Source organism: Podarcis melisellensis (genome assembly GCF_964234715.1).
Source record: "Podarcis melisellensis genome assembly, chromosome: 10".
In the NCBI taxonomy this organism is placed as follows: Eukaryota; Metazoa; Chordata; class Lepidosauria; order Squamata; family Lacertidae; genus Podarcis; species Podarcis melisellensis.
The window spans coordinates 76464251-76487799 of NC_138542.1; the positions used below are offsets into that span (position 1 = coordinate 76464251).

General features: G+C 55.0%; 2 protein-coding genes across 2 annotated transcripts; both read left to right on the top strand.

Moving 5' to 3' along the window:
- Positions 1–1847: 1847 nt before the first annotated feature.
- ADM2 (adrenomedullin 2) lies at positions 1848–10251 on the top strand (the record flags this gene model as incomplete). The annotated part of the gene is made up of 2 exons (XM_081929306.1): positions 1848–2362; positions 9512–10251. 2 exons carry the CDS (start codon positions 1848–1850, stop codon positions 9903–9905), a joined length of 909 nt encoding a protein of 302 aa, XP_081785432.1. The 3' UTR covers positions 9906–10251.
- Positions 10252–11866: 1615 nt separating this feature from the next.
- Positions 11867–23043, top strand: GCNA (germ cell nuclear acidic peptidase). Its single transcript, XM_081928785.1, has 10 exons — positions 11867–11944; positions 13319–13356; positions 14490–14550; positions 14983–15047; positions 15686–16123; positions 18062–18230; positions 18953–19094; positions 19630–19768; positions 20649–20853; positions 22538–23043. Exons 1-10 carry the CDS (start codon positions 11889–11891, stop codon positions 22800–22802), a joined length of 1578 nt encoding a protein of 525 aa, XP_081784911.1. The 5' UTR covers positions 11867–11888; the 3' UTR covers positions 22803–23043.
- Positions 23044–23549: the final 506 nt, after the last annotated feature.

The window sequence follows — 23549 nt, forward strand, 5'->3', positions numbered from 1 at the left end:
ATAACAGAAGCCACAAGATGCCCCTCCACTAGATTCTCCCCACAAAGGCAGGATTATTACCTTCTTGACCACAGAGTGTCAAAATGTCCTCCTTTTTCCTTCTGTTGGTTTCTGGTTCTCCTTGATTTCTCTTTCCCACAGAAAGGAAGAGAGAAAAGAGTCTGAACCTGGACAAAAAGGCAGAAGAAATGAGATGGTTTAGCCCAGTGGTTCCCAGAGTGGTTGGTACCACCCCCTGGGATTCCCCAAGGGGGTGCCAGGGGGTGATGGGGGGCTGGAGGTATAAATGACCATCAGGCTTTGAGAAGCATCTATCACTGGATCAAGTTCATCAATTTTGTCAAATTAATTAAACTACGTAACTTTAATTGGATTTTGAATAAATGTGCAATTAACTGCTACTGTTTTGAGTTCTGTTGTGCTGTTCTCTTCCTTAGTGGGTCATGGAAACCGCTATTCTGAATATTGCTTTTTGTAGGACAGGGTAGGGGGCACCAGGAATAGGTTTATGGAACCAGGGGCCGGGTGGCTGGAAAATGTCTAGGAACTGCTGGTTCCAGCCTTCCGATGGTGAGTCTGCTGAGTCTTGCGGACAGTTGCTTCCCTCCCACCCCCACCTCCTGGCTTCTCATCCTAATTCCTCGGGGGGGGGGATTTAACATCCTGGGACTCAGCAACCCCATCCCAGTCCTTGGCCCTGAGTGTGGCCAGACAGGGAGTGAGGGCAGTATTGTTGTTGTTGTTAATGCTGCCCCATTCTGTGTATGGCACCTGCTCACCTCTCCCCAATGGAGGAGGGGATGGAGTTGACCTCCTTGGCAAGAATCCTGCCCTGGCTCTGCCAGTTCCCAGGGGTCATTCTGCGCACAAGCAGAGCTCCTGTTAACCTAATTTTGGAGATCCTCTTAAAGATAACTCTGGATCCCTGGATTGAGCTGCTGAGAGGACACTTAGCTGAGAAGCCTCCCAAGTGGTATTAAAATGGAGAGGTCACGAATTGCAAAGAAATCATTTTTTAAAATGCTGATGTGACCAGAAGAACGAAGCTAGTTTTCATTTGCAAAGTAGAAAATACACAGAACCAAGCCAGAAGGCGGGGCGGGGGGGGGGACTGGATTTGACCGGGCCCGGGGCTGGATCTTCAGCCCCCGCATCCTCGGCAGCCCCTCAGACAGGAGGGCCAGGACCCATTTCATCTTTGCCAGCTGCTTCACCGTGACGCAAGCCCTGCTTTGGGAGGGGGGGTCAGCTGCGCCCCCTTTCCCTTGCGCGATCTCCCCACCAGTTAGCTAATCCAAAGCGCCAGCAAGACTCCCAACCCGCCCCACCCGGACATCCCTTGGAAACAGGGCCTCAGGTGTGGGGCAGGCGGGCAGGCAGGCAGGCAGGCAGGCAGGTGTGCTTTGCGGAGACGGGGACCAGTCCAAAGGGCAGGCCTGGCCACTAAGTGGGGTGGGGAGCGGGCGCCTCCCTGCCTGCGCAGAGGGGCTACCAGCGAGGATGGGGGGGGGGCTCTTGGGGAAGAAATGAGCCGCGCAGACCCCCCCCCCCCCGGCCAGGAGTCCCTCGGCTGCGGCTTGTCTCTTCGGACGAGGCGACCAAATCCCTGGCCAGCCCTGGAGTCCAGGCGCCCTCTAGTGGGCGGCGCGGGCCCTGCAGGCAGGAACCCGAAGGCGCCCTCGACGGGGGATTCTCCCCGGTTTCTCCGACTCCCCTCGTCCCGCGGCGGGGAGGGGGTCGTCAGCGCAGAGAGAGCAAGGGCGGCCCGTGGGAGCTTGGGGGAGGTGTGACCCCGGACGGCCATCCCGTTCTCCCGGGCCGCCCCAGCCAGTCAGTGGCGGTCTTGGATGCCCCGCCCCGTCGCGGAAGGAGCCTCCAGAGGCTTGGCCAGCCCGGGCAGCGCCCAGGGGCCGGGAGGCTGGTATTTAAGCCGCGTCGGACGGCGCGGGGAGGCAGTTTACTGCTGGAGCTGCTGCGAGTCATATATCCTGGAGGCGCCCGGAGCCGGAGCCGTCCAGGAGAGCCAGCGCGCCGTCCAGCTCACCGTCGAGGATTCCCGGGAAACTCTCGCGGCTCCGAAGGACCGGGCAGCCCGAGCTCCACCAGCCAGAATTGCACCCGACGACGGCACCGGAGCCAAGTGGCTCCCGTGCGAGGTAGCGCCCCCCACCGGGTCCTCGCGCCCTGAAGCCCTCTCCGCCGCCCCCCGCGCCGCCATGAAGCGCCAGCTGCGCCGGGAGCCCGCTTGCATCAGCCGCTGTCGCCTCCTCCTCCTCCCGCTCCTCCCGCTGCTCCTTCACCTGCCGGGCGCCGAGTCCGCCTCGCCCGCCCCATCGGGGCGCATCTCGCCGCTGTCGCCCAGGTGAGTCCCCGTCCGCCCGTCGGAGAACTCTCCTCCTGCTCCGTCTCCTCCAGGGAGGGCGAAGGTCGGCAGCCGTGGGGTGGGGGTGGGGTGGGTGCCTGAAATGGGGCCGGAGGTGACCAGGAGCCCTGCCTCGACAGAGGCCCGCCTGCTCACCCCCATTTCATGTCCCCTTGCAGAGAGTGGGGTGGGGCGTGTGGGGAGCCGCTGAGCTGTCAACGTTTCCCTTTTCTTGCGAGGAATCCTATTCAGAATAAGGGAAATTCCCTTAAGAAAAGGGAAACGTTGACAGCTACGCCCCTCCCTCGCCCCTGCCAGCTGGGGCGGAATCCCTCTTTGCCCTTCTGGAGGGGCGTGCAGTCCAGTGGAAGGGAGTTCCAGGGACCGGCCCCAGAACCCGGCTCCTTTCTCAAGCAGAGGCGCGACCCCCGCCATGGCCGAACGTGTCCGGGAGCCGCGCGGTGGAGCGCCTTGCACGGGGCAGGGAGTTGGGGGGGGCTCCAGGAGTCACTCTTGGGAGAATTGGATCGCGCCGGTTGGGACCACCTAAAGAAAGACCCTTTGCTCGCCCCCCCCACCCCTTGCATTCCGCACAGCAGCCCGGAGCTCTCGCCTAAAATGGGGGTGGTGGTCGGGATACCCCCAAATATGCTCAGATGGGAAGGAAATAATCCCCTTCCCCTGGATTTTGGGGGCTGCGCTTCTGCCCTGGGCTGAAATGGGGGTGCCAGCCTGCCACCCACTTCAGCCCTGCGAGGATCTCCTTTCAAGCTCTGCGACAGCAGAGGGAGGCAAACCTCCGCTAGGCGGTTGTAACAGCCCTGAGACCATACAAATTTAATAAATCACCATCTCCAGAAAACACTCAAGGAGCAGATGAGATAGAAGCCTTGATAAAGCAGCAGTAACCATCCTCGAACCCTGGAACTGGGGAGTTGGAAGGGTCCCGAGGGTCAACCCCTCGCAATGCAGGAATCCTGCCCACAGCCATCCCTAGGTGGGCTTGAACCACTAACCTTCTGGTTAAAACAAAAAAAATTCCTTCCTGTAGCACCTTAAAGACCAACTAAGTTAGTTCTTGGTATGAGCTTTCGTGTGCATGCACACTTCTTCAGATACACAGAATTTTTTTTGTTTTGACTATGGCAGACCAACACGGCTACCTATCCGTAACCTTCTGGTTAACACCCAGACGCACTGGCCCATTGCGCCATGATGAAGACGTCCTCTCTGTCACCCAAGCAGGAGGATGTGTCCCCTTTAGCAAGGAGTTGAACCAGTGCAGAGCTCCCATTCGTGAAAAGGTTTGGCAAAGGAAGTTCTCTAATAGCCACACAAACGCAGAGCGCACATACAAGCAGGGACATGCACACACTTGCCAAGGGGTTCAGTTGACCATGAAGCAGTATATAAATGTTGTTAAATAAATTCTATATACAGTTGAATATGTTGCCTGGGAAAATGCCTGCCTGCTAGGAGAGAGGGCAGCTCAAGGAAGCAAGCCAAGCTAGATACTGATTGGGATACCTCTCTGTGAAAAGGGGGTGGGTGCGCAAACCAGACTTATGCAGGGAGGGGGCACATGACAGAGAAAATGGGTTTGGGTGAGCTGGGCCTTAACACAAGTACAGGAGAGAGAGAGAGAAAGAGAGAAAGAGAGAATATTGATCTCTGCTGTGAGGAAATCGATCCCTGCTGTGAGTGTCTGGGTCCTCAGAAGTTGCTGACTGCACAGCTGGCAACTGTGTGGGGGCATGTGAGTGTGGCATGACTTGGCACCCTTGGGTGCTTCAATTGCAAGCACCTGGGCAGTTAAAGAGCATTTCTGTCAGCCAGGCCGGGAGCAGCTGAGTGGGTGAGGGTTCAGGCCGAAGGGGTGGATGTCTGGCTCGTCACCTGACCATTGGATGGCTGGGGGGAAGTGAACCTGAACCAGAGTTGCCCCTGAGCCAAGGCAGCGGAAGGGCAGGCAGGGGTTCAACGGGCATCACTTGGGCTCAGCAGAGCTTGGAGCAGGAGGGCTGGGCATGCTCCTGGCTGCGCTGTGGACTAGAGCTGTTGGCTCTCCCGCTGGCCAGTGGGCAGGCTGCCAGTCCCTGCGGAGAAAGATGGAGGGTTTTCGGCCAAGGACTGGTGAGTCTCCCCAAGGCTCTTCTGCTGCTGTTGAAAATACAGCTCCAGGCAGTGTGTTGACACAGTGGGGGGTGGGGAGACCCTGCAGACCTTTGACCACTGCAGCCCACGAGTTCTGCTCAGAGGATGGGGGTAGGGGGCAAGGCATTGGGGGGGCTGGCTTCTGTGTCTTGCTCCCTCATCTGTCTGTGGGCATCCAGCTGTTTGCTTGGGACCAGCGCTGGGCAGTATGCCAGCATCTTCTCTGGTCCCTCTAGCCCCTGCTCCAGTGCTAAAGGGGGTGAGCAGCAGATGGGAGCCCAGCTGAACCATTCCTCCCCTCAGCCATGCAGCACCTGGGAGCCTGGAGATGGAAAAGCAAGCAAGGCTTCCATGAAGGCGGGTGGAACAGCTCCCTAAGCAAGAGAAGACCGTGGTCCCCACAAGCACCTCCTGCCTCCTGCTGTGTTTACCCAGCATTCAGCTGTGATGCAACTGTTGTCTTTGGTTTCGGCCCTCAATGGCAGAGCAGAGGGTGCTTCCCGTGCAAAGGATGGGGAATGAATTACAGTCCCACCTGCCCTTCCTCCAGGGAGACCCACATCATCCCAACAGTCCTGTGAAACAGAACAGCCTAAGGGAGAGAGACTGGTTCAGGGTCAGCACAGCCAAGCAGAGATTGGAGTCTTCCCAGCTGAAAGACAAACTTTTATTGAGGCACCCACTGTGAAGTGCAAATTATGATTTTTGGCTTAGGTTTGTGGCTCCCCTACAGGCTTCCGGCTGCTGCATCAGCTCCTGCGGCATTTTTCCTATTCAAGCTAATGGCAAGAGATGCTGCTTTGCCTGCACCCCATCCAGGGATGGCAGGAAATGCTCATTTGTGGCAGATGGAATCTGCCCAGAGTACCAGGGCATTTCCATCAAGGCTGATTCAAGGCTAAGCAACAAGGAAGTACTGGGCAGAGGGCAGATGAGAGAGTAGGAACTGCAATGAGCAAAGCAGGGGGACATCTCAGGCAGCGGAGACATTTCACACCTGGGAGGATGGTGTCAGGAGGGTTAACGCCCAGGATGAGTGGAAGGGCTGCAGAGGACGGGTAGTTGGCAGACAGGCTTGTTTGAGCAGAGTATTTATATCACCCCACTTTGCCACACAGGATGGCTTACAGTATAGGTGTTTTTTTAAAATCCAAAACAATTACCAAAGTCATGGTCAGCAGTTTAAAAATCATATTTGGTTGTGACTAAAACAAGGAATGAATCACCCCTCTCTCCGTGTGTGTGCGTATGTGTGGGGGGGGGGGTAAGGAAGGTATGGATGTTTATGTCTGGAGGTGGGCAAATGTTGTCTGTCTTCAAAAGGGAAGAGGGGAGTGTCTCCAAAAACTACTGAATGGTCAATACAAGATAAGTAAGAGGTCAGTCTGTGGCCATCTAGAAAATCTTTCTTCTTCTTCGGTGATCACTCGTAGCCGTGTAAGATGGTCTTCCTTAAACACGGTTTTAACAATGAGTCTGAAAGTGACTGTGGAGACTAATTCTGGATCCACATGTCCCCTGTTCCAGTGGGGACATTGGTTTCCGGGCGGGATGACTAGGAGCCAGAATGGGTTGATCAACTGTATGGCTTGCAAGACCAACCTTCCCTCCTGTCATTTAGTCTAGAGTGACTAGTCTAGTTGCTTTTCTTGTTGACAAGTAGGTAAAATAGAGGCTGGACAACACTCCTTTGTGGTGGATCTAAAACTGGCTGAGCAGCTGTGTCCACTGAGTGTCTACTGAGTGCCCACGATGAGTGTCTCTGTGTCGGCCGGCTGGGAGGTCTTGAGCTGAGTGCCGAGGGACACTGCCCTGCTCAGCATTCCTTTAGATTACTTGGAGTCTGGAGGATGCTGATGCCAAGCTGGGAAAGGGATGAGGACCTCAGAAAACAAGAGTGCAGGTTCAAAAGATCTTGACAGGCTGGAAGACTGGGCTGAAACCAAGAGAATGAAAACCTACAGTGATAAATGTAGAGTCCTGCATGTAGGTGCAAAGTAGGGACGGCTCTTGGGCTCTCAAATTTCAGTGGTGCAACAATAAAATTTGGTGCCCCCGTCTCTCCCTCTCCATTCTACATCATTGTTGCGGTGCCCCCTGTGGCACCAACACCCAGTGGGGCAGAACCAGTTGCGCTACCCTAAAACCGCCTCTGTGCAAAGAATCAGAGTCACAAGTATAGGATGGGGAAACCAAGGGTGCAGAAACGATCTCGGGGTCTTAGTGGCTCCCAAAGCGAAGAGAAGCCGGTTGTGTGATGTGCAGGCTCAAAAAGCTGATGCAATCCTAGGCTGCATTTGCAGAAGCAAACATCTCTCTCTCTCTCTCTCACACACACACACACGCCCCACAGGCCAGAGGACCAAGGCCTCTGCAGAGCCAGGCAGTCATCACACCCAGCTGCAGCTGGGCCAGGCGCCCTCACTTGCGAAGGGGAGAGGCAGCTCCTCCTGTCCTGTTACCTGAAACTGTGGTGACGGTTTGGAGAGAGGCTGTTGAACCTGGCCTGTGTGTGGGCTACGGGCCTTTGATGCAGCTGGCCTCCGCTCCCTCCTTGCGCCTGCCTGCCAAGCGTACGTGTCCTGTGGCAGGTACAGCTCCCTTGCCTTGCCTGCGCTCCTCCCCGCCTCCCGCCCTGCTCCTTCCCTCTGGCCATCTCCCAGTCTCTCCCGCCTCCTCCCCTCCTCCAGACCAGTTCCTCTTCCCTGGTGGAAGGAAGCTGGCATCCTTCTCCATGCCCCAACCTGACACATGCTCTCTCCTCATTCATTCTCTCCCCCCGCCCCGTCCCGCTTCTCAAATGGAAAAGGTGGCTCAGCAGGTTGCGTCAGGGCTAGGCCTCACATAGTTTCTCTTGTGGTCTGGAAGAGACGGTTGCCGCCACCCAGAGAGACGTGCTGGCCGTGATGCCTCTCCAGGCAGCCAAGGCAGAGGGGCCTGGCCTCACGGGTGACCAAACAGAGGCCTTCCAAGGTCCTCAAGGAGGGACTGCTGGGGTTAGAGGGAGCTTCTGGGCTCGGCTCGCGAGTCTCTTCACGGCTGGTGCAGAGCATGGCCCTCAAGAGATGACCCCCCCTTGCTGTGTCCTGCCACAGAGGTGGGGGGCTGCCCTTCCTGGAACCACCGTACAGGAAGCAGCTTCTTCCTATGAGGATGGCCAGGCAGGCAGGTCTGCCTCTGCTCAGTTACAAAGGCCAAGAGCAGAGCTTTTAACAAGCATCTGACAAAAGCCAAAGCCAAGGTTGAAGTCTACCAGTTTCAAGCAATTAAATGTTGCTTCATTTAAATGTGTAAAATATTCCTTCTGCCCCAGCTGACGTCTTGCCACATTGATCTGAGCAGGGCCATAGTTCAGGGACAGAGCACCCGCTCCACATGCAATCCGCAAAGGCACAAGGGCTGCGCATGGACCTTGCCTGAAACCCTGGTGAGCTGCTGCCAGTCAGTGCGGACAGTACTGAACCAGATGGAGCAGAGCTCTGACTTGGAATTCGGTAGCTTCCAAGGTTCCCAACAGGACGTGGGCAGGGGGACCTGTCCCTGGATTGGGTGGGAGCTCATCTCCCCACCCAAAAGGGGGCTCTGCCCCTGCTTCTCCTCTCCCACGATCTCATTCAGGATCTGGGACCCCCACAGAGAGGATTGGGGGGGGAGCCCTTTAAAAAGCGGCTTCCTATTACAGCAATTAATTCTGAGAGAAAACCCAAATACAGAAGTTTTTAAATGGGAGTGAGTGGAAGAGCCACAGTTGTCTCCGAGAATGGCAACCATCTCCAATGGCCTGGGAGGCTGACATGTCTATTGGCCATAAAAGGACACAGCAGGGAGAAGGGGACACAAGTCACAGCTATACAAGTATACACACACACACACACACGTGCCCATAGTCCCACACTCTGCACAAGCTCCACATACAAAGACCAAGTCATATTTTCTGACTCCCAGGACCAGACCTCACAGGTGTTTCTCCAAGAAGGATCCCCAAGACTGGGGTCCTGTGCCTGAATCCTTGAGAGCGAGTCACACTGAGCAAAGTGGACTTTAGGAGGGAATAGTCTGGTTTTCTTGTCTATGACACTGGAGGCAAAAGGGTCTTTCTCAGGCAGCCCACTCTCAAAAAGTGCATGTCCCAAACTACCTTATTCCTGCTGCTGTTAGGCTGGGGGGGGGGGGAATCCCCAGGCAGAGCCCTGAAACTCAGGGGCGTTGTGGAGATGGAGATTCCTTTGGGCTATAGGAAAGTTCACCTGGGGTGCGAGGCTTGCCCTTCTTTGACCCTGTCTCACATGTCCAGTGCCAACCTGATGCACCTGACGGGAGGCTCTGGCAGTGGGGTCTTCCTTGCTGACTTTCAGGGCTAGCCAGGTCCTGGAGATGCCCATGTGCGCCTCCAGGTGAGCATCTGACAAGCGGTTTAGGGGTTGGAAGGCAGCCAGGAGTACTGTGAATTGGGCCTGGCACCACAGTGGCAACCCACAGGTTTCTCTCCCCGAGAGGCTGCGCTGTACACCCACCCAAATATGCTGACCCAGATCTGCAGCCTCCCCCACAGAGCCCTCTTCTTGAGTCAGGCTGGGCCTTTGTCTGTGCTTTTTCTGCTCTGACAGGCCTCACTCTCACCCTGCCTGGACCATCCCATGGAGAGGCAGACTCACCTGTGACGAGTGCACCTCCTCCATGAGAAAGAATTGTGAGCGCAGTTTCTGGGCAAGGGCAGCCAAGCTGTTTCAAGCAACATTCCATGAGCCAACCTTGTGAGGGCACATGCCGGCTCTGGGCCTGGGCAGTGCAGAAGTAGGTGTGGCCCCTGCACCCCCAGGGACCACACAGGCAGGTGGGAGGAAGGCGGCTTTGATCCCCCTATAAACAGGCTGTGGCTGCTCCGTGAGCCCGGCTCCTGCAAGTATTTGTGCTCCTGCTCCAACATGCCTCTTTCCCTTCTGCTGCCAGCGGAGGGCGAGGGCTCATGGCACCTCTTCCATCCTCTCGTTGCAGGAAGCCCTGGGCCAGAAGCCACCCACCAGCCTGGCTGCAGAAGAGGCCGAGGACAGAAGAGCTTTTGGACAAGACGGTCAGAATGTGGCCGGCCTGGAAGCCTCCCGTGGCGACGCCAAGAAGCCGGCTCCACCTCTCCGTCCTCCCCAGGCGCAGACTGGATCCCCAGCAGCCTGGCAGCCCCCCCCAGCACCGGCTCCCGTGGACTCCAGCCCCCCGTCCAAAGCGCCAGGCAGCCCCCCGCCTGCACCGTGCGCAGCTGATGCGTGTCGGCTGTGCCCTGGGCACCTGCCAAGTGCAGAACCTGAGCCATCGGCTCTGGCTTCTGAAGGGCCAGTTGGGACTTCAGGAGTCAGCCCCCATGAACCCCAGCAGCCCCCACAGCTATGGGTGAGGGAAGCAACGGACTCCAGGACCTCCTGGAGGGTCTCCTGCCTTCCCCTGGCACATGTCTGAGCAGCTGCCCTGGCCTCTCTGGCAGTCTGGACGGGGGTGTCTGCACTGAAGGGAATCCCCCCTGCTGGAGGGGGCCGTGAAGAAGCAACCAGGGCCCAAGCCCTGACCAGAGCTGGCCGAGGGGTGTCTTAGCCATCTGATGGAAAGGAGCAAAGCAGCCGTCCCAGACCCCCTTGCAGGAGAGGCGGGTGCATAGGAGGGCTGGAAGGACTGTGCACAATACACCAAACACAAATCCCACACTTGCACTTGTTATGGAAAATAATAAACATCTAAGTGATGGTCTTTCTTTTGCCAAGAGTTTTCCTATGCATTTGGGGGGGGGGCTGAGGCCATGCCCATTTCTACGAAGAAGTACCCCTCACAGTAAAAAGAAATGCCAGACTCCCCTCCCCTCCGGGTGTCCCTTGAGACTCGAGAAAGGCTTCTTGCGGCTCGGCAGGGACAAGCAGTCAGACCAAGAGCCAAACACCCATCGAAGCAAACTGAAGGATGTGAGAGCAAGACAGCCTAGACCACCTTCCCTTTCCTTTATTTATTTATGCAATGTATTTCTATGTTGCTCTGCCATAAAACAAGGTGGTGTGCAGCAAAAAAATGCAAACCATTTTAAAATGTGGGAGTTCCCGTGGGGGGGGGGCACAGACAGGGCCGGATTGATGCTGCCCTCAGCTCCTGAAGGGAATGGGGCCCTTTCTATGTCCAGCTGTTCTTTGTCAACAACAAATTGCCGCTGTTTTTTGTGTTGAATATATGCTATATGGTCATTGATGGCTCTAACAGGCATCTCAGGCCATTTGCACGTTACCAGGCTACCAGTCCATGCAGAATGGAGGCACCCTATATATAGGTAAAGGTAAAGGGACCCCTGACCGTTAGGTCCAGTTGTGGATGACTGCAGCGCTCATCTCGCTTTACTGGCCGAGGGAGCCAGTGTTTGTCCCCAGCTTCCAGGTCACGTGGCCAGCAGCACTAAGCCGCTTCTGGCGAACCAGAGCAGCGCACGGAAATGCCATTTACCTTCTTGCCACAGTGGTACCTATTTATCTACTTGCACTTTGTGCTTTCAAACTGCTAGGTTCTCAGGAGGTGAGCTCACTCCGTTGCAGGGATTTGAACCGCCGACCTTCTGATTGGCATGCCTTAGGCTCAGTTGTTTAGACCCAAGTGCCACCTGCGTTCCTACCCTGTATCTAGAAAGGAGCAAAGCAGTGATATTTGAGGGAGCAGGCTAGCAGGCGGGACCCATGACTTGCATCATAGGAGCCGACACAACACAAAACACTGTTGCTGGATGTAGCTTTTATTTTATTGGTTTTTTTATCTTGTATTTTGGAAATGTACACCCGGTTTCCTCCCCGTTTTGGGGGGGGGGTCCCCAGGAGAGTGGGGCCTAAGCTAGAGCCTGTTGAGCTTAGACGTAACCCCCCCCCCCGGGGAGCAGGCTCTGGGCGGGGGTCCCGCCTGTCCGTCCGCGGGGGAAGGGGAGAACTTTCTCTGGAGATCTCCTCCCGGAAGGGCCCCCCTTTCCGACCCCCCTCGCCCCTTCTCAGGAGCGGCGAGGGAGAAGCCCCGCCCCGAGGGCCCCCCGAGGGCATCTAGCCAGAGCTCCCAGGGCCCGGCGGGCCACGAGCTGCAGCGCTGCCTCCCAGGACGACGCGCGGCCTCTCCGCCCGGTCCCCGGAGCGCCTCCTTCGGCTCGGCCTGGGGGGGACCGGAAGGAGCCCGGGGGCGACGGGACCGAGACTCCGGAAGTGCGTCATCCCCGCGCGCCCAGGCGGGAAATTCAAAGCGGAGGCGGCGAGAGCGGCGCGCACGAGGCTCCCTCCCCCCCCCCCCGGAGCCGGGCGCGGAGAGCCGGCGCTGCCTTCCCTGGAAGACCCTCCCGCCTTGCTCGCCTCCGTCTCTCTCGCCCGGCGCGATGGCGCGGCGAGGGGTCTCCGCCGAAGAAGCCCGGCGGCCGGGGAGGAGCGCGGCGTAAGTAGCCCCGGAGCGCGAGGCCCCTTTCAAGCGGGGCGGCTTCCTCCGCTTGCCGCCTTTGCCGGGTGGACAGCCAGAGAGGTCGGCCCCTTCGGCAGAATGGAAATATGGGGGGCGGGGGGGGGGGGAGACAGGCCTCTGCGTGGCTCAGGAGAAATGCCAAAGTAATCAAGAAAAGTCCTTAGAAGCAAGTAATCAACAGCACTGAAAGGGTTAAGCACATTTATAGCACAGATTAACTAAAAAAAAATAATCACATTTATTATGTTATTTGAATGTTCTTTTGGAGATATTGCCCAAATTCCATTGCCTGCGTTAGCCTGGGGTGTCTTATTTTATGTTGCAACAACCCAATAAAAAGTAGAAAAAGAAATTGAAACATAATGACGTCTATGTGTTTTAACGCCTTTTTCTGCCTTTAAATCTTTTAAGTAAATAGTGCTCAGTGGTATGAAGACATCTATAGATGCTCTTCTGAAGGGAACTGGAATTGTGGATAAAACATGGTTGCCAACCCTGGAAACAACCCTGAAGTAATTTCACTCTCATTCTTGCCTTTCCGTGTTGAAGATGAACACCTGGAACGCGAGAAGAGCTGCTACTCCAGGCCAAAGGGCCCACCTGGTTTAGCAACCCTCTTCTCCCAGTGGCCCCCCAGATGCCCCAATGGTGAAAGCCCCAGGGCAGAACCCAGGAGCCCTCTCCCCATTGGTGATTCCCAGCAACTGGTATTCGGAAGCATCACTGCTCCCACATTGGAGGCAGAGCATCATCATTGTGGCTCATAGCCATCAATAGCCCTCCCCTGCTCCATGAATTTGTCTAATCCTCTTTTAAAGCCATCTAGGCTGGTGGCCATCACTGCTCCTGTGGCAAGGAGTTCCAGAGTTTAACTCTGTGCTGCATGAAGAAGTGCTTTCCTGAATCTTCCAATATTCAGCTTCCTCGGAGGGCCCAGAGTCCTGGGGTTGTGAGAGAGGGAGAAGAACCTTCCTTTGCCCCCTTTCTCCAGGCCATGCATGATGCTGTATACTTCCGTTTCCACGCTTGGTGTTTCCTTCATCTGGCTGTAAATTCAAACAGAGCCTTTTGACTTCCAGCACAGACGGGCAGCAGCACTGAGTTCTGAGGCCGCACCGAACATGCAGGCTCTGTGAGACTCGCTCTCAGTGCTGTGGAGAGAGTCATCCACCAGAGCACTTCATAGTGAACCAATTGAAAACCATCCTAAATTGGAAATGTCAGAATATTGTGTGCTCCCAGCCATACGCCACCGCAGTGAAGACTTTTGATCAAAGCTGCTTTCTGTGCATTTAGAATATGGCTGTTCAATGGGTAGCCACTTTCCTTTTACTGTTGTCTGCTTTTCAGCTCATCGAGTTCAGGCAGCGATGACGAGTTTGAAAACTGTAAGTAAAAGCTAATTTTCTCAGTGGGTCTAAAGATAAGTTATAACACAAAAAACCTCAGAAAAAGTTACTTGTGCAGAAAAGAGAAGAAGAGGAGTTTGGATTTGATATCCCGCTTTATCACTACCCTAAGGAGTCTCAAAGCGGCTCACAATCTCCTTTCCCTTTCTCCCCCACAACAAACACTCTGTGAGGTGAGTGGGGCTGAGAGACTTCAGAGAAGTGAAGCCTGGAGAAGGAGTTACCCTCTTTCTCCAGGTTGCACCAACCCAGAAACTTTTTCCTATGTACTGATAGATTCCCTTTCCATTACGCTTTTGCTCTCAACTAAAATTGGTTCTTCTGTTGCCTTTGGGGTTAACCTGGTCCCCAGCTTTATTGGGGTGCAGGGAGCCTTGTGTTTTCTTCAGACTGCTGCACTGTCAGCATCTCTTCTCACCCACCGAAAAGCATTTCTTCCCTCGACAGTCGGTCCTGTTTCTGCCATGGACCAGAGTCTCTTGGCCAAAGGTTTCTTCTGTTCTGTTCCGCAGCTTCTGGGGTGAAGCCCTTTGCCAGGCAGGCAGATTCCCTTTCCCTTGAGCTCCGCAACAGATGCCACCCGCATATAGATGCCACCTAACATTGAAACGCAGCGCAACCTCTGAGTAGGACTTGGTGGGATGCCACCCCAGCACCTCAGGAGGGCAGGCTCTGTGTGTAGCATCAGGTTGGGGGGGGGCTCAGCAGCAACCTGCCCCCTGCTTCTGACTAATTGTGGGTCAATGGATGGGAGGAGGAGCCTCTCTGTAAAGGCGAGTGAGCCTGACAGTTTACCCTGTGACTCGTCTCTGGTGGGTCTTCCTGGGTGCCCCAGAGCCCTGCTTAAAAACACCGTACATAAACAGCCAGAAGAATGCCAAAATCAGATTTCTTCAGCGGACCGTTCAGCCTCTCCCTTGAGGTCTTTCTGCTGGGAGCAGCTTCAGGCTGGCATCTGAGCCCCTTGAATGTGGACCCAGTTTGGCCCTTCATCCCTGGTTTCATTTCAACGCTGGCTAGTTTTGGAAGCTGCCACCTTTGTGGGCTTTAGAAGAAGAGATTGCAGGAAACAAAAAAGTGACATTTCTCCCCCTTTCATGGTTTTGACTTAGTTTTATCTCGAATGAAGACCCCCAGACCTGCAACATGCTGCGTTCCAAGGACACAGAGCAGGTGGGTTCTGCCAAAGGGGGGAGGGCTGGGTTGGGTTTTTTCAAACGGTGAATTGGAAATTGTTTCAGCTGCCTTAAAGTGAGTAGAGCTCTGACTTGGCATGTTTATTTGAATTACATAAGCCCACAACTTATACATCTTTAACTTGTGTGTGTCCAGATTCATGCCCTTGGCATAAATAAATAAATAAATAAGGTAGGTAGGTAGGTAGAGAGGAGGTGGGCATCCGGGAAAAAAGACTTTGGCAACCCCACCCACCACTGAGCCCACCATGTGTTTGGACTACACAAGATTTTGTCTTCAGGCATGATCCTGGAATGCAACCCTTTTGTAAGTTGTGGGCTTACTGTCTATTTCACAAGCAAGAGCAAAGACTTGTTCTGCATCCTTGTTTGCCTTCTGACGCTGCTGCCTTTGTCTCTTGTGTCCCAGATTGGACGATTCCAAAGATGATTTCTTCAGTTACCTCACAAGCAAATATGGATCTGGCAAAAAAGGCGAGTGATAATGGAAAGACCCAGCTGCCAGTTGGAGGAGGCTGGGTGAGCTGTCCTGGTCCAAGGCAGGTCAAAATGGCCTGTCCCCCCCCCCAGGCTGCGTTTTGCCATCTCAGCTGGGCTGATGCAGCCCACGCAAGAAACCTGCTCCCTCCCTGGGGACCCTGCGGAGCTCTGAACCTGGGGAGCAGTTGGTGGTCTCCTTTCACCCCACAGGAGTGCAGGAATTTGGGCCTCATGTCGGGGCGATACGAGATGGTTGGGGCACTCACCTTGCTGTGATTTTATTTGCATGCCACCCTTCCACAGTTCAAACCACGCTCAAGGCAGCTTACAACATAAAAAAGTATGTGACTCCAACACAACCAAAGTAGTCATAAACGATACATAGAACTTTAGAAAATACAAAACCAAACTGACCAGTTTCCACATAAATCACAACAAGATCTGAAATAAGGATCCCCCCCCCCCAAAAGCAGCCACAACCTCCTGCCCAAACTAAAAGACCCAAGCAACACCCCAGCCCAAGAGCCTTCAGAGCTGAGTTGGTGCACTCTCAGGTTCTCTAAATGCAATGATTGATCTGCCCAGTTTGACTCCCAAGAAGGGCCTGTGAAATGTTTTTTGCTGCCTTGCAGGGCCGCGGTCTGCTGAGGCGCAAGAGGTGCCTGGGACGCCTGGAAAGGGGGCTGCTCCCTCTGCCTCGTTTCTGCCTCCCCTTGTGTTCAGTGAGACCGACAGCGACGATGACGACGACGACTCCGTCTTTGCCAAAGGCACCCCAGGGAACCCCCAGCAGCCCAGACGAGCGTGCCAGGCCCCAGAGTGGACCTGGAGGAGCTTGCAACGCCCTGTCGCTCGCAGGGGCAGCCCCGACTCTCCCTTGCGCGAGGGGGAAAGGAGTTGCTGCACGGATCAGTCTGGAGGCACCGCCCAGAGCCAGGAGCCGAGAGCAAGTGCTGTGCTGGGATCCGACACCTCCGACGACGAGATGGACAGCCTCCTGGTGCGCCTGAAGCAGAAGATGGTCCTTTCTGCAAGGAAGGCAGCAGCAGCAGACCCCAGGGGCACCGCCGGTAAGAGGCAGCTCTGCTCCCCCTGGGAGAGCCTTGGGCCAGGAGGGGTAGGAGGAGGGGGCTTCCAGGGTCCTCCCACCCCCAAACCCCGTGGCCACAATTCAGAGATCACTGTAGATTTGGCCCTCAGTTTGGTTGGGGGAAAGAAAGTGGGGAAGTGTTTTGTTCAGTCGTAATGTTATTTTTCAAAAGAGATTTCCTGGACTGTTGGGGAAAGGCTGGGCCCCCTCGGTCTTGGGCAGGAGAGTGAAGCCAGGCCGGGTCCTCAGCACCCACTTAACACCTTTTGGGGGTGCAGGGCAAAGGGGGAGATTTCCTGAAACTGCAGCCGTAGGACCTTATTTGCCTTGTAGAAAGTGGGAGCTTGAGGGGAAAGGGAGGCAGCCAAGAAGCTTCATTTCTGTACGAGGGAGAAGAGCGAGAGCCTGCTAGACTGGACTCCCCTCCCTCAAAGGTACCGGCTGCATCCCCTGCTGCTTGGGGCAGGTGTCCACAGGTGGCGGGTTGCACATCTCTTTGCCTGCAAGGCTCTCCGTACTGGAGCCGTGAATAAGTGTCCTCCATGAGTACATTCTCCCTGAGCTTGAAAACAATCTGCAGGACTATTCCCCTCACCCCAGTCCTCTTCACACTGTCTTATCATTAGAAATATCCTCATTTTAAGTAATGTTAGCACAGTCCTGGTCCTGAGGACTGTTGGCTTCAGAAGTGTGTGGAAACGGGGAACTGGCTGATGTTCATTGGACTGGTGAATTGGGTCAGAAGAGGTTGGGTTTGCCAGAGGGCCCTGATAAAGCGCCGTATGGTGTGGGGGATGTGGGAATGTTCAGAGAGACAGGAGAGGATATATTGTTTAATTATATCCTTCCCAACATGTGTTAACAAATTCTATAATTTAGCAGAGTAAGATTCCCCTTTTAAACTTACACAGCGGATAGGTTTGCCAGGCTTGTATAAGCCTCTAAAATAAGTTTCCTGGTAAGTCCCCTTTTATCCCCTCTTAAAAGAATAGACACAACATAGTCTTATATAAAAGTTTACTCACACATCCTGTTCGCAGATGGATCTCAGAAGGCAGACTTAAGTTACAAAATATATACACTTGGAATCTATCCCATGAGGAGATAGTTCCCTTGTCCTCTCTTGGCTGGAAGAGAGCATCTCAGGAAGGAGATGTTGCTTCTTTGAGGAATGGAGTCAGAGAGAGAGATGGCTGCCTCCCCTGTGCTATGTTGTTACCTGCACAGGTGAGGTCATAGAATCATAGAGTTGGAAGAGACCACCTCTAGCCACATGTAGAGGAAGTTTGTCCCAGCCCAGGAGGAAACAGGCTGGTCCAGAACCCCCTTTTTATTTCCACTCTAGGAATGTTGTATTTAACATCTCTGTGTTTCACACCCCACAGGGGACGTGGCTGGGCTGAGTGTCCAGGAGAGTTGTCTTCCTCCGCCTCCCGCAAGGGTGCAAGTCCTCTGGCTCACCTGAAGGGGTCAGGGCAGGCAGAAGTGCTGCTTCTGCTTTGCACAAGGTCTTCGCTGACCCTCTTGCGGGATATGGGGGTGGCCATGGGCTCAGCTAGCGCTAGAGGGGGCTAAGACAAGCTTAGGGAGCCCAGTCAGGCCTGTCGAAGCAGGTCTTGCTCACGAGGGCTGAGCAGAACCTGCCAGAGGAGAAGCCAGCCCGGCTGGATCGCGGGTGTCAGGAGTGAGCAGCAGAGAAGGGCTAGGAAGTGTTTTGGTTCTGCACGAGGGGCAGGCACTTGAGACGGGGTAGCTGGGCCAGGTGGGCCTTTGCTTGGACCCTGCAGATGTTTTACGCTGCCAGACACTTGATTGGTGAGCAGAAAGGGCTTGTGAAGCTGTTTGGCCATGTGCTTTGCCCTGGCTTCCACTTGGCGCCTTGTCTGCCTGTGCTGAACCTTTGGCTTGTGATTGGTAGAGAGAAGAAATGTCCCGCCTCCCCTTGGAAGCGCCCGCCCAGCTGTGAAGAGCGAGAGCGCCCTTCCCACGCGGCCCAGATCGCCTCTTCCGGCCACGCCGATCTCTGTGCGAGCTCCGAGGAGCAAGGTGCTCGGTGACATCACCCCGTCCCACCAGACACAGATGAGGTGAGCTTGTCTTCTGCTCGTGCCTCTGCTCCCAGCTTTGAACTCTGGCAAAGCAGCTGGCCCAGGCCTGAAGTGGCAAGCCTGGAAGAACCAGCAAGCCCAGCCCCTCCTTCCTGAGAGCATGCCCTCTGCCTTCCATTCCTCTTGGCAGCCTGCAGACTGGGGTGCACGTTCTGGATCCGGACCCCAGTGTCAGTGGCTTCCACACAGGAGCTGCAGAAAAATGTGGTTGCTCGAGGCAGCTATGGACTCAGAAAGGTTGGCAACCTCTGGACTAGTCCCTGGTGAGTCTAGTCCATGGACGGAACCTGGGCTGCCCTTTCCTTCCTGAAGGAGCGTCTCCACCCCCATCGTTCAGCCCGGACACTGAGATCCAGCGCCGAGGGCCTTCTGGTGGTTCCCTCACTGCGAGAAGCCAAGTTACAGGGAACCAGGCAGAAGGCCTTCTCGGTAGTGGCGCCCACCCTGTGGAACGCCCTCCCACCAGATGTCAAAGAGAACAATAACTACCAAACTTTTAGAAGACATCTCAAGGCGGCCCTGTTCAGGGAAGTTTTTAATATGTAACGCTGTATTGTTTTTAACACTTGATTGGGAGCCGCCCAGAGTGGCTGGGGAAACTCAGCCAGATGGGCGGGGTATAAATAATTTATTATTATTATTATTATTATTATTATTATTATTATTATTATTATTCCTCTCATGGGTCTTTGCCTCCTCAGGAGTTCCTGCCAGGTGCAGGGCTGCTTCTTGCAAGAGCTGTCGGACCCAGAATCCCAGCACTCTAAGCATTTCCGGAGAAGGAAGGGGGAGCTGGCCCAGAGCCTCTATGATTTCTACAACCGTTCCGTGTTTGAGAAAAAGGTACAGAGCTGGAATGGGGTTGTATCTGCTCCTAGCGGGTGGGCTGCGGGGTCTGGCTTCTGCTCGTGGCTGCTGACCCCTCGTCTCTCCTCCTATGGATCCTGTGGCCTCTTGAGAGGGTTTGGGAAAGGAGGCAGAAGGGCAGCAGCAGCAGCAGCGAGAGGTTCCTTGCCTGCTGTATGAGCTGCCTCTGGACTCTTGCCTGGATTCCTGCATCAGCAAAGCTGAAGCAAAGAGTCACGCGGTTGTGTGGGGGCTGTGCTAAAGTAATGCTGGACCTCTCTGCAGGCTCCCCACTTTGAAAGCAAAGAGAAGACCGAGAGGAAGATTGTCTGGTCTCTGCTCCTCCGCAGAGCCAAGCTGCACAAAGAGGGCTTTGCCCTGGGGAGTCAGTGACACAGGGAGTGTTGTGAAAGGCTGGCCAGCCGGCCGGGCTCCCCTTGTCTCTGGCCAGCCTGGCCCTCAGCTCAGAAGTCAGGAGTGCAGCTCCAGGACCGGGTAGGAGCTAAGCTGCTTATCCCCCCTGTCCTTTCAGTTGCCAGAGAATATGGAGATTGTCTGGAACAAAAAGATGCGGAAAACTGCCGGGTGCTGCGTGAGTGGCCAGCTGAAGGGCCCCGAGGGGCAGCGCTATGCCCGGATAATGCTGTCGGAGAAAGTCTGTGACTCTGCAGGCAAGTGGGGGGAGGGGGTCTTCCTGGGGTCCTGAGGCTCTGCACAGATTCAGAAAGGAGCTTTGAGGTTGAAGAAGTAGAGGGGAGACTGGTGGTATTATTTTTATTTCCTTGCATCCAAATCCCACCTTTCTTCCACCCTGGAGCCCGTGTGTGTGTGTGTGTGTGTGTGTGTGTGTCTATGTGGCTCCCCGGCTGTCACCCATCCAGGCACTGATCAGGCTCAGATGTGCTTGATTTCAGTAAGGGTGGGGCCTTATCCCAGGCCACATCCTGCTCCTCACCACAGTAGAAGACGTGTCTGGATTCCTGGCTTGGGGCATTATCCCAAGCATTCCTCTTTGTAAACTCTAGTTTAGCGTTAATGCCATGCTGTAAATCAAGACACCAGGGGTCACAATGTATTAACAGACCTTGACCAAGCGTGGCAGATGCAGCCTGTCTTCCCTTGCCCTTCTGGTTCTCTGGTCTCCTGGATAGGCCTGTTCAAGGAAGGGCAGGGCAAGGGAAGAAGAGTCACTCAAGGTGTGGGAAGGTGGTGAGTGGGGCTAGGCGATATATTGATATATCATCCAAAACCGGTTTGAAGTCCATTTTGTGATATTGGTTTCATAATTCTTGATCTGACTATATATCGCAAATCATGTGTTATGCAAAAATTATGATGCGGGGAAAACTGTGAAGCCAGCCAATGCCTCTCCATAGCTCCATCCTTATTTCAGGCGTTGTGATACGTCACTATATTGTGGTTTAGCTGGTGATATATTGTGATGCTGAAAGCCAGCGATGGCCCAGACCTGCCGGTGAGCCTGGTGCATGTGCGCCAGCGCATCAACTGGAATCACGTCTCCTTGCTCCATGACTCTCCTGTCTTGCGCAGATCGACTTCGGGACACTCTGATCCACGAACTATGCCACGCAGCTGCCTGGCTGATCCACGGGGTCCGAGACGGCCACGGCCGGTTTTGGCGCTTGTATGCGAAGAAGTCGGCTGTGGTCCACCCAGAGCTCCCAGTGGTGTCACGATGCCACAACTATGAGATCAAGTACAAGTTCACCTACGAGTGCTGCCGGTGCAAAAACACGTGAGTGAGGATCGGGGCCTGTTCCTGGTGAGGCATTTGAGCCCCGGTGTGCGTTGGGTGACTAACCCCGATTCCGGCTCAGCTATTGCAGCTAGTCCTGAGCGAGACCCATATCCTGTTCTAAGAGAGTCTCTGCATCTGCCAGTGACTCTAAGAATCTCCAGTCTTCCAGGGCCCTGATCCTGTAAGCCCTAATGGTCTTGTGGGCTAACCCCACAGAAGGTGTCAGACCCAACCCATTCTGCCCCCTGCACTTCAGCTTTTGGAATGAAGTATGGAAGATATCCAGATATATTGGATTTTGCAGTCAGTGCTTGTGAGGGAAGTGGGAGTGTGGGGCTGCCGTCTGGCCCCCAGGAAGAGCCTTCTTCCCTCTTGAGCTCTGCCCTGCTCAGCCCTTGAGTTCCACATCAGCTTGGTCAAGGGGAGCGAGGGCTTGAGAGCTGAAGGAGAGCCCTGTGGCTGCTGGCTCAGGCCAAGGGGCCCTTCTAGTCCACCCTCCTCATCCTGCAGAAGCCAGCCCAGATGCCCCCCAGGGAAGCCCCCACGCAGCAGAAAGTGGAGGGGGAAAGCTCTTCTCCCTCTCGTAACTCTAGAACCCGTGGACATCCAAGGACATGGGAAGATTCAGGACAGGCACATAGTTTGTGGAATTCATTCCCACAAGAAGTAATGGCAGCCACTACCCTGAGTGGGTGGCTTCCAAGGAGGATAAGTCAAATACATGGAGACTAAAAGCTCTGTTCTCCCTCCCCTGTCGGAGGCAGTAAATTCTTCGTTGGGAATCACAAGTGGGGAGATTAGCTGCTGCTGCTGCTGCTGTGCTCAGGTCCTGCTTCTGGGACCTGGTGGGCCCCTGGTTGGCCACTGAGGAGAACAGGATGCGCCCCTTTGGCCAGATCCCGCAGGCTCATCTGACATTCAGTACAAGGTGAACCAAAGCCCATCCTCACCAGATGCCTAACTTAAAGACTCTGCCTCAAGTGCCAGGCTAAAGTGCCCAGTGAGGAGGGCATGGGCACCTCATAGAATCATAGACCTCCCAGGACGGGAGTCATTGTAGCAAAATAAAAGGGGGGCCAGAACCCCAAAAGTCCTTCTCCCTCGCTCATCTAAACCCAAGGCCAGAGCTTGGCCCGGATGACGGTCTCCCTAATACTCTGCAGGAGGAGTAACATCATCTGGGGATCCTGCAGGAGGACAGGAGATAAGCACATATCATGGTGGCTGCAGAATTTGTCTTCCTGGGAATCATCGGGGAGATTCTCGGCCTCAAGGTTGAAAGCAGCCTGCTGAGTCCTGCTGTCTTGGACACAACTGGGTGGCAACTGGTCCAGGGACCAGTTTGGAATTGGCTCCCTCTTTGGGGCCTCCCTACCCAGAGAAACTAGCCAGGCCTCCTCACAGCTCCAGGGGAATAGTTGGCCTTGCTCTTTCAAGAAGGGCTTCTGTTGCCCAACCACTGAATGTGTCCAGACGGGCTTATGTGTGCCTGCCTTGGGCTCTGATCTGCAGGATCTTTCCATGTGTGTGGGGGGCTTCCAGCTGGGCATCAGGAGTGCTGGCCATGCGGCCTCTTGCTGAATCCAGCTGCCAGTTAGTGGGTGTTGCTTGCGGCCGCCTCCTGCGCCCGCCCGGCCGCCTGCTGCTCCCTCAGGCCGCCTCCTGTGTTTTTGCTTTCCAGGATCGGGCGCCACTCCAAGTCTCTGGACACCCAGCGCTATGTCTGTGCCCTTTGCAAGGGGCAGTTTGTGCTGTGCCAGCCCACGCGCAAGGACGGCACACCAGCGAAAGCACCGCTCACACCGTTTGCAAAGTTTGTGAAAGAAAACTACGGCTCTGCTAAGCACTCGCAGAAGGGGCTGAGCCACGGAGACGTCATGAAGAAGCTCAGTGCAGATTTTGCTGCGCAAGTTTCTCTCGCCCCACAAGCGACTCTCCCACACTAGCAAAGGCTTGGGCAGCCGCTCCAGATTCCTTGCTGTACGTTGGGGATGCTTTCCTTCCCAAGAAGCAGCCAGGTGGTGCTGGGGCCACCTCCCCAGGAACTGCCGAGTCTTTTCTTCCCTTCTCCCCCCACTCCAAATGTTTTTTACAATCCTTGCGTGTCTGGTCTCATTTGCCCAGGCGATTAAATCAGTTTGGTAACACATTGAGTTATGAATAAAGTAAACTATGTGTGTTTCCTGAGTATTGTTTTCTTCCTAATTGCGCTTTTGAGCGCAGATGAATCCCTAGAATTCTATGAATGATCTCACACCTGCTGCAGCTGGCCTTCTGCCGCCTGTTGCATCTCACGGGGTGGGGGCGTGTCTGGAGGGCCTGACCACTCCTGTGATAGGTGCCAGGGGCACACCTGTGGTGCAAAAGCCATTTCATGATCAGGGAGGTAAGCTCTAGCCAGTAGGTCATCATATGCCCCTCCCCACATGAGCACGATGTCCCTGTCACCCACCCCATCTGAGAAATACTTTCTTACTTGGTCATGCTGCTTTGAGAACGAGCCTGGAGCAGGCCAGTGCTACCTAAATCAGCCAAGAAACAAACGCTGCCACCTGAGATTGGGCTGGGAAGTGGGGCTCTGTGCTTTGTGCTATGGTGGCTTTGAGGTTGAATCCTGACAAGACAGAAGTACTGTTTTTGGGGGACAGGAGGCGGGCGGATGTGGAGGACTCCCTGGTCCTGAATGGCGTAAC

Coding starts and splice junctions, on each gene's coding strand:
- GCNA (XM_081928785.1), top strand. CDS start 11,889: ATGGCGCGGCGAGGGGTCTCCGCCGAAGAAGCCCGGCGGCCGGGGAGG. Junction 11,945..13,318: donor CGGCCGGGGAGGAGCGCGGC/GTAAGTAGCCCC, acceptor TCTGCTTTTCAG/CTCATCGAGTTCAGGCAGCG. Junction 14,551..14,982: donor GTTCCAAGGACACAGAGCAG/GTGGGTTCTGCC, acceptor CTTGTGTCCCAG/ATTGGACGATTCCAAAGATG.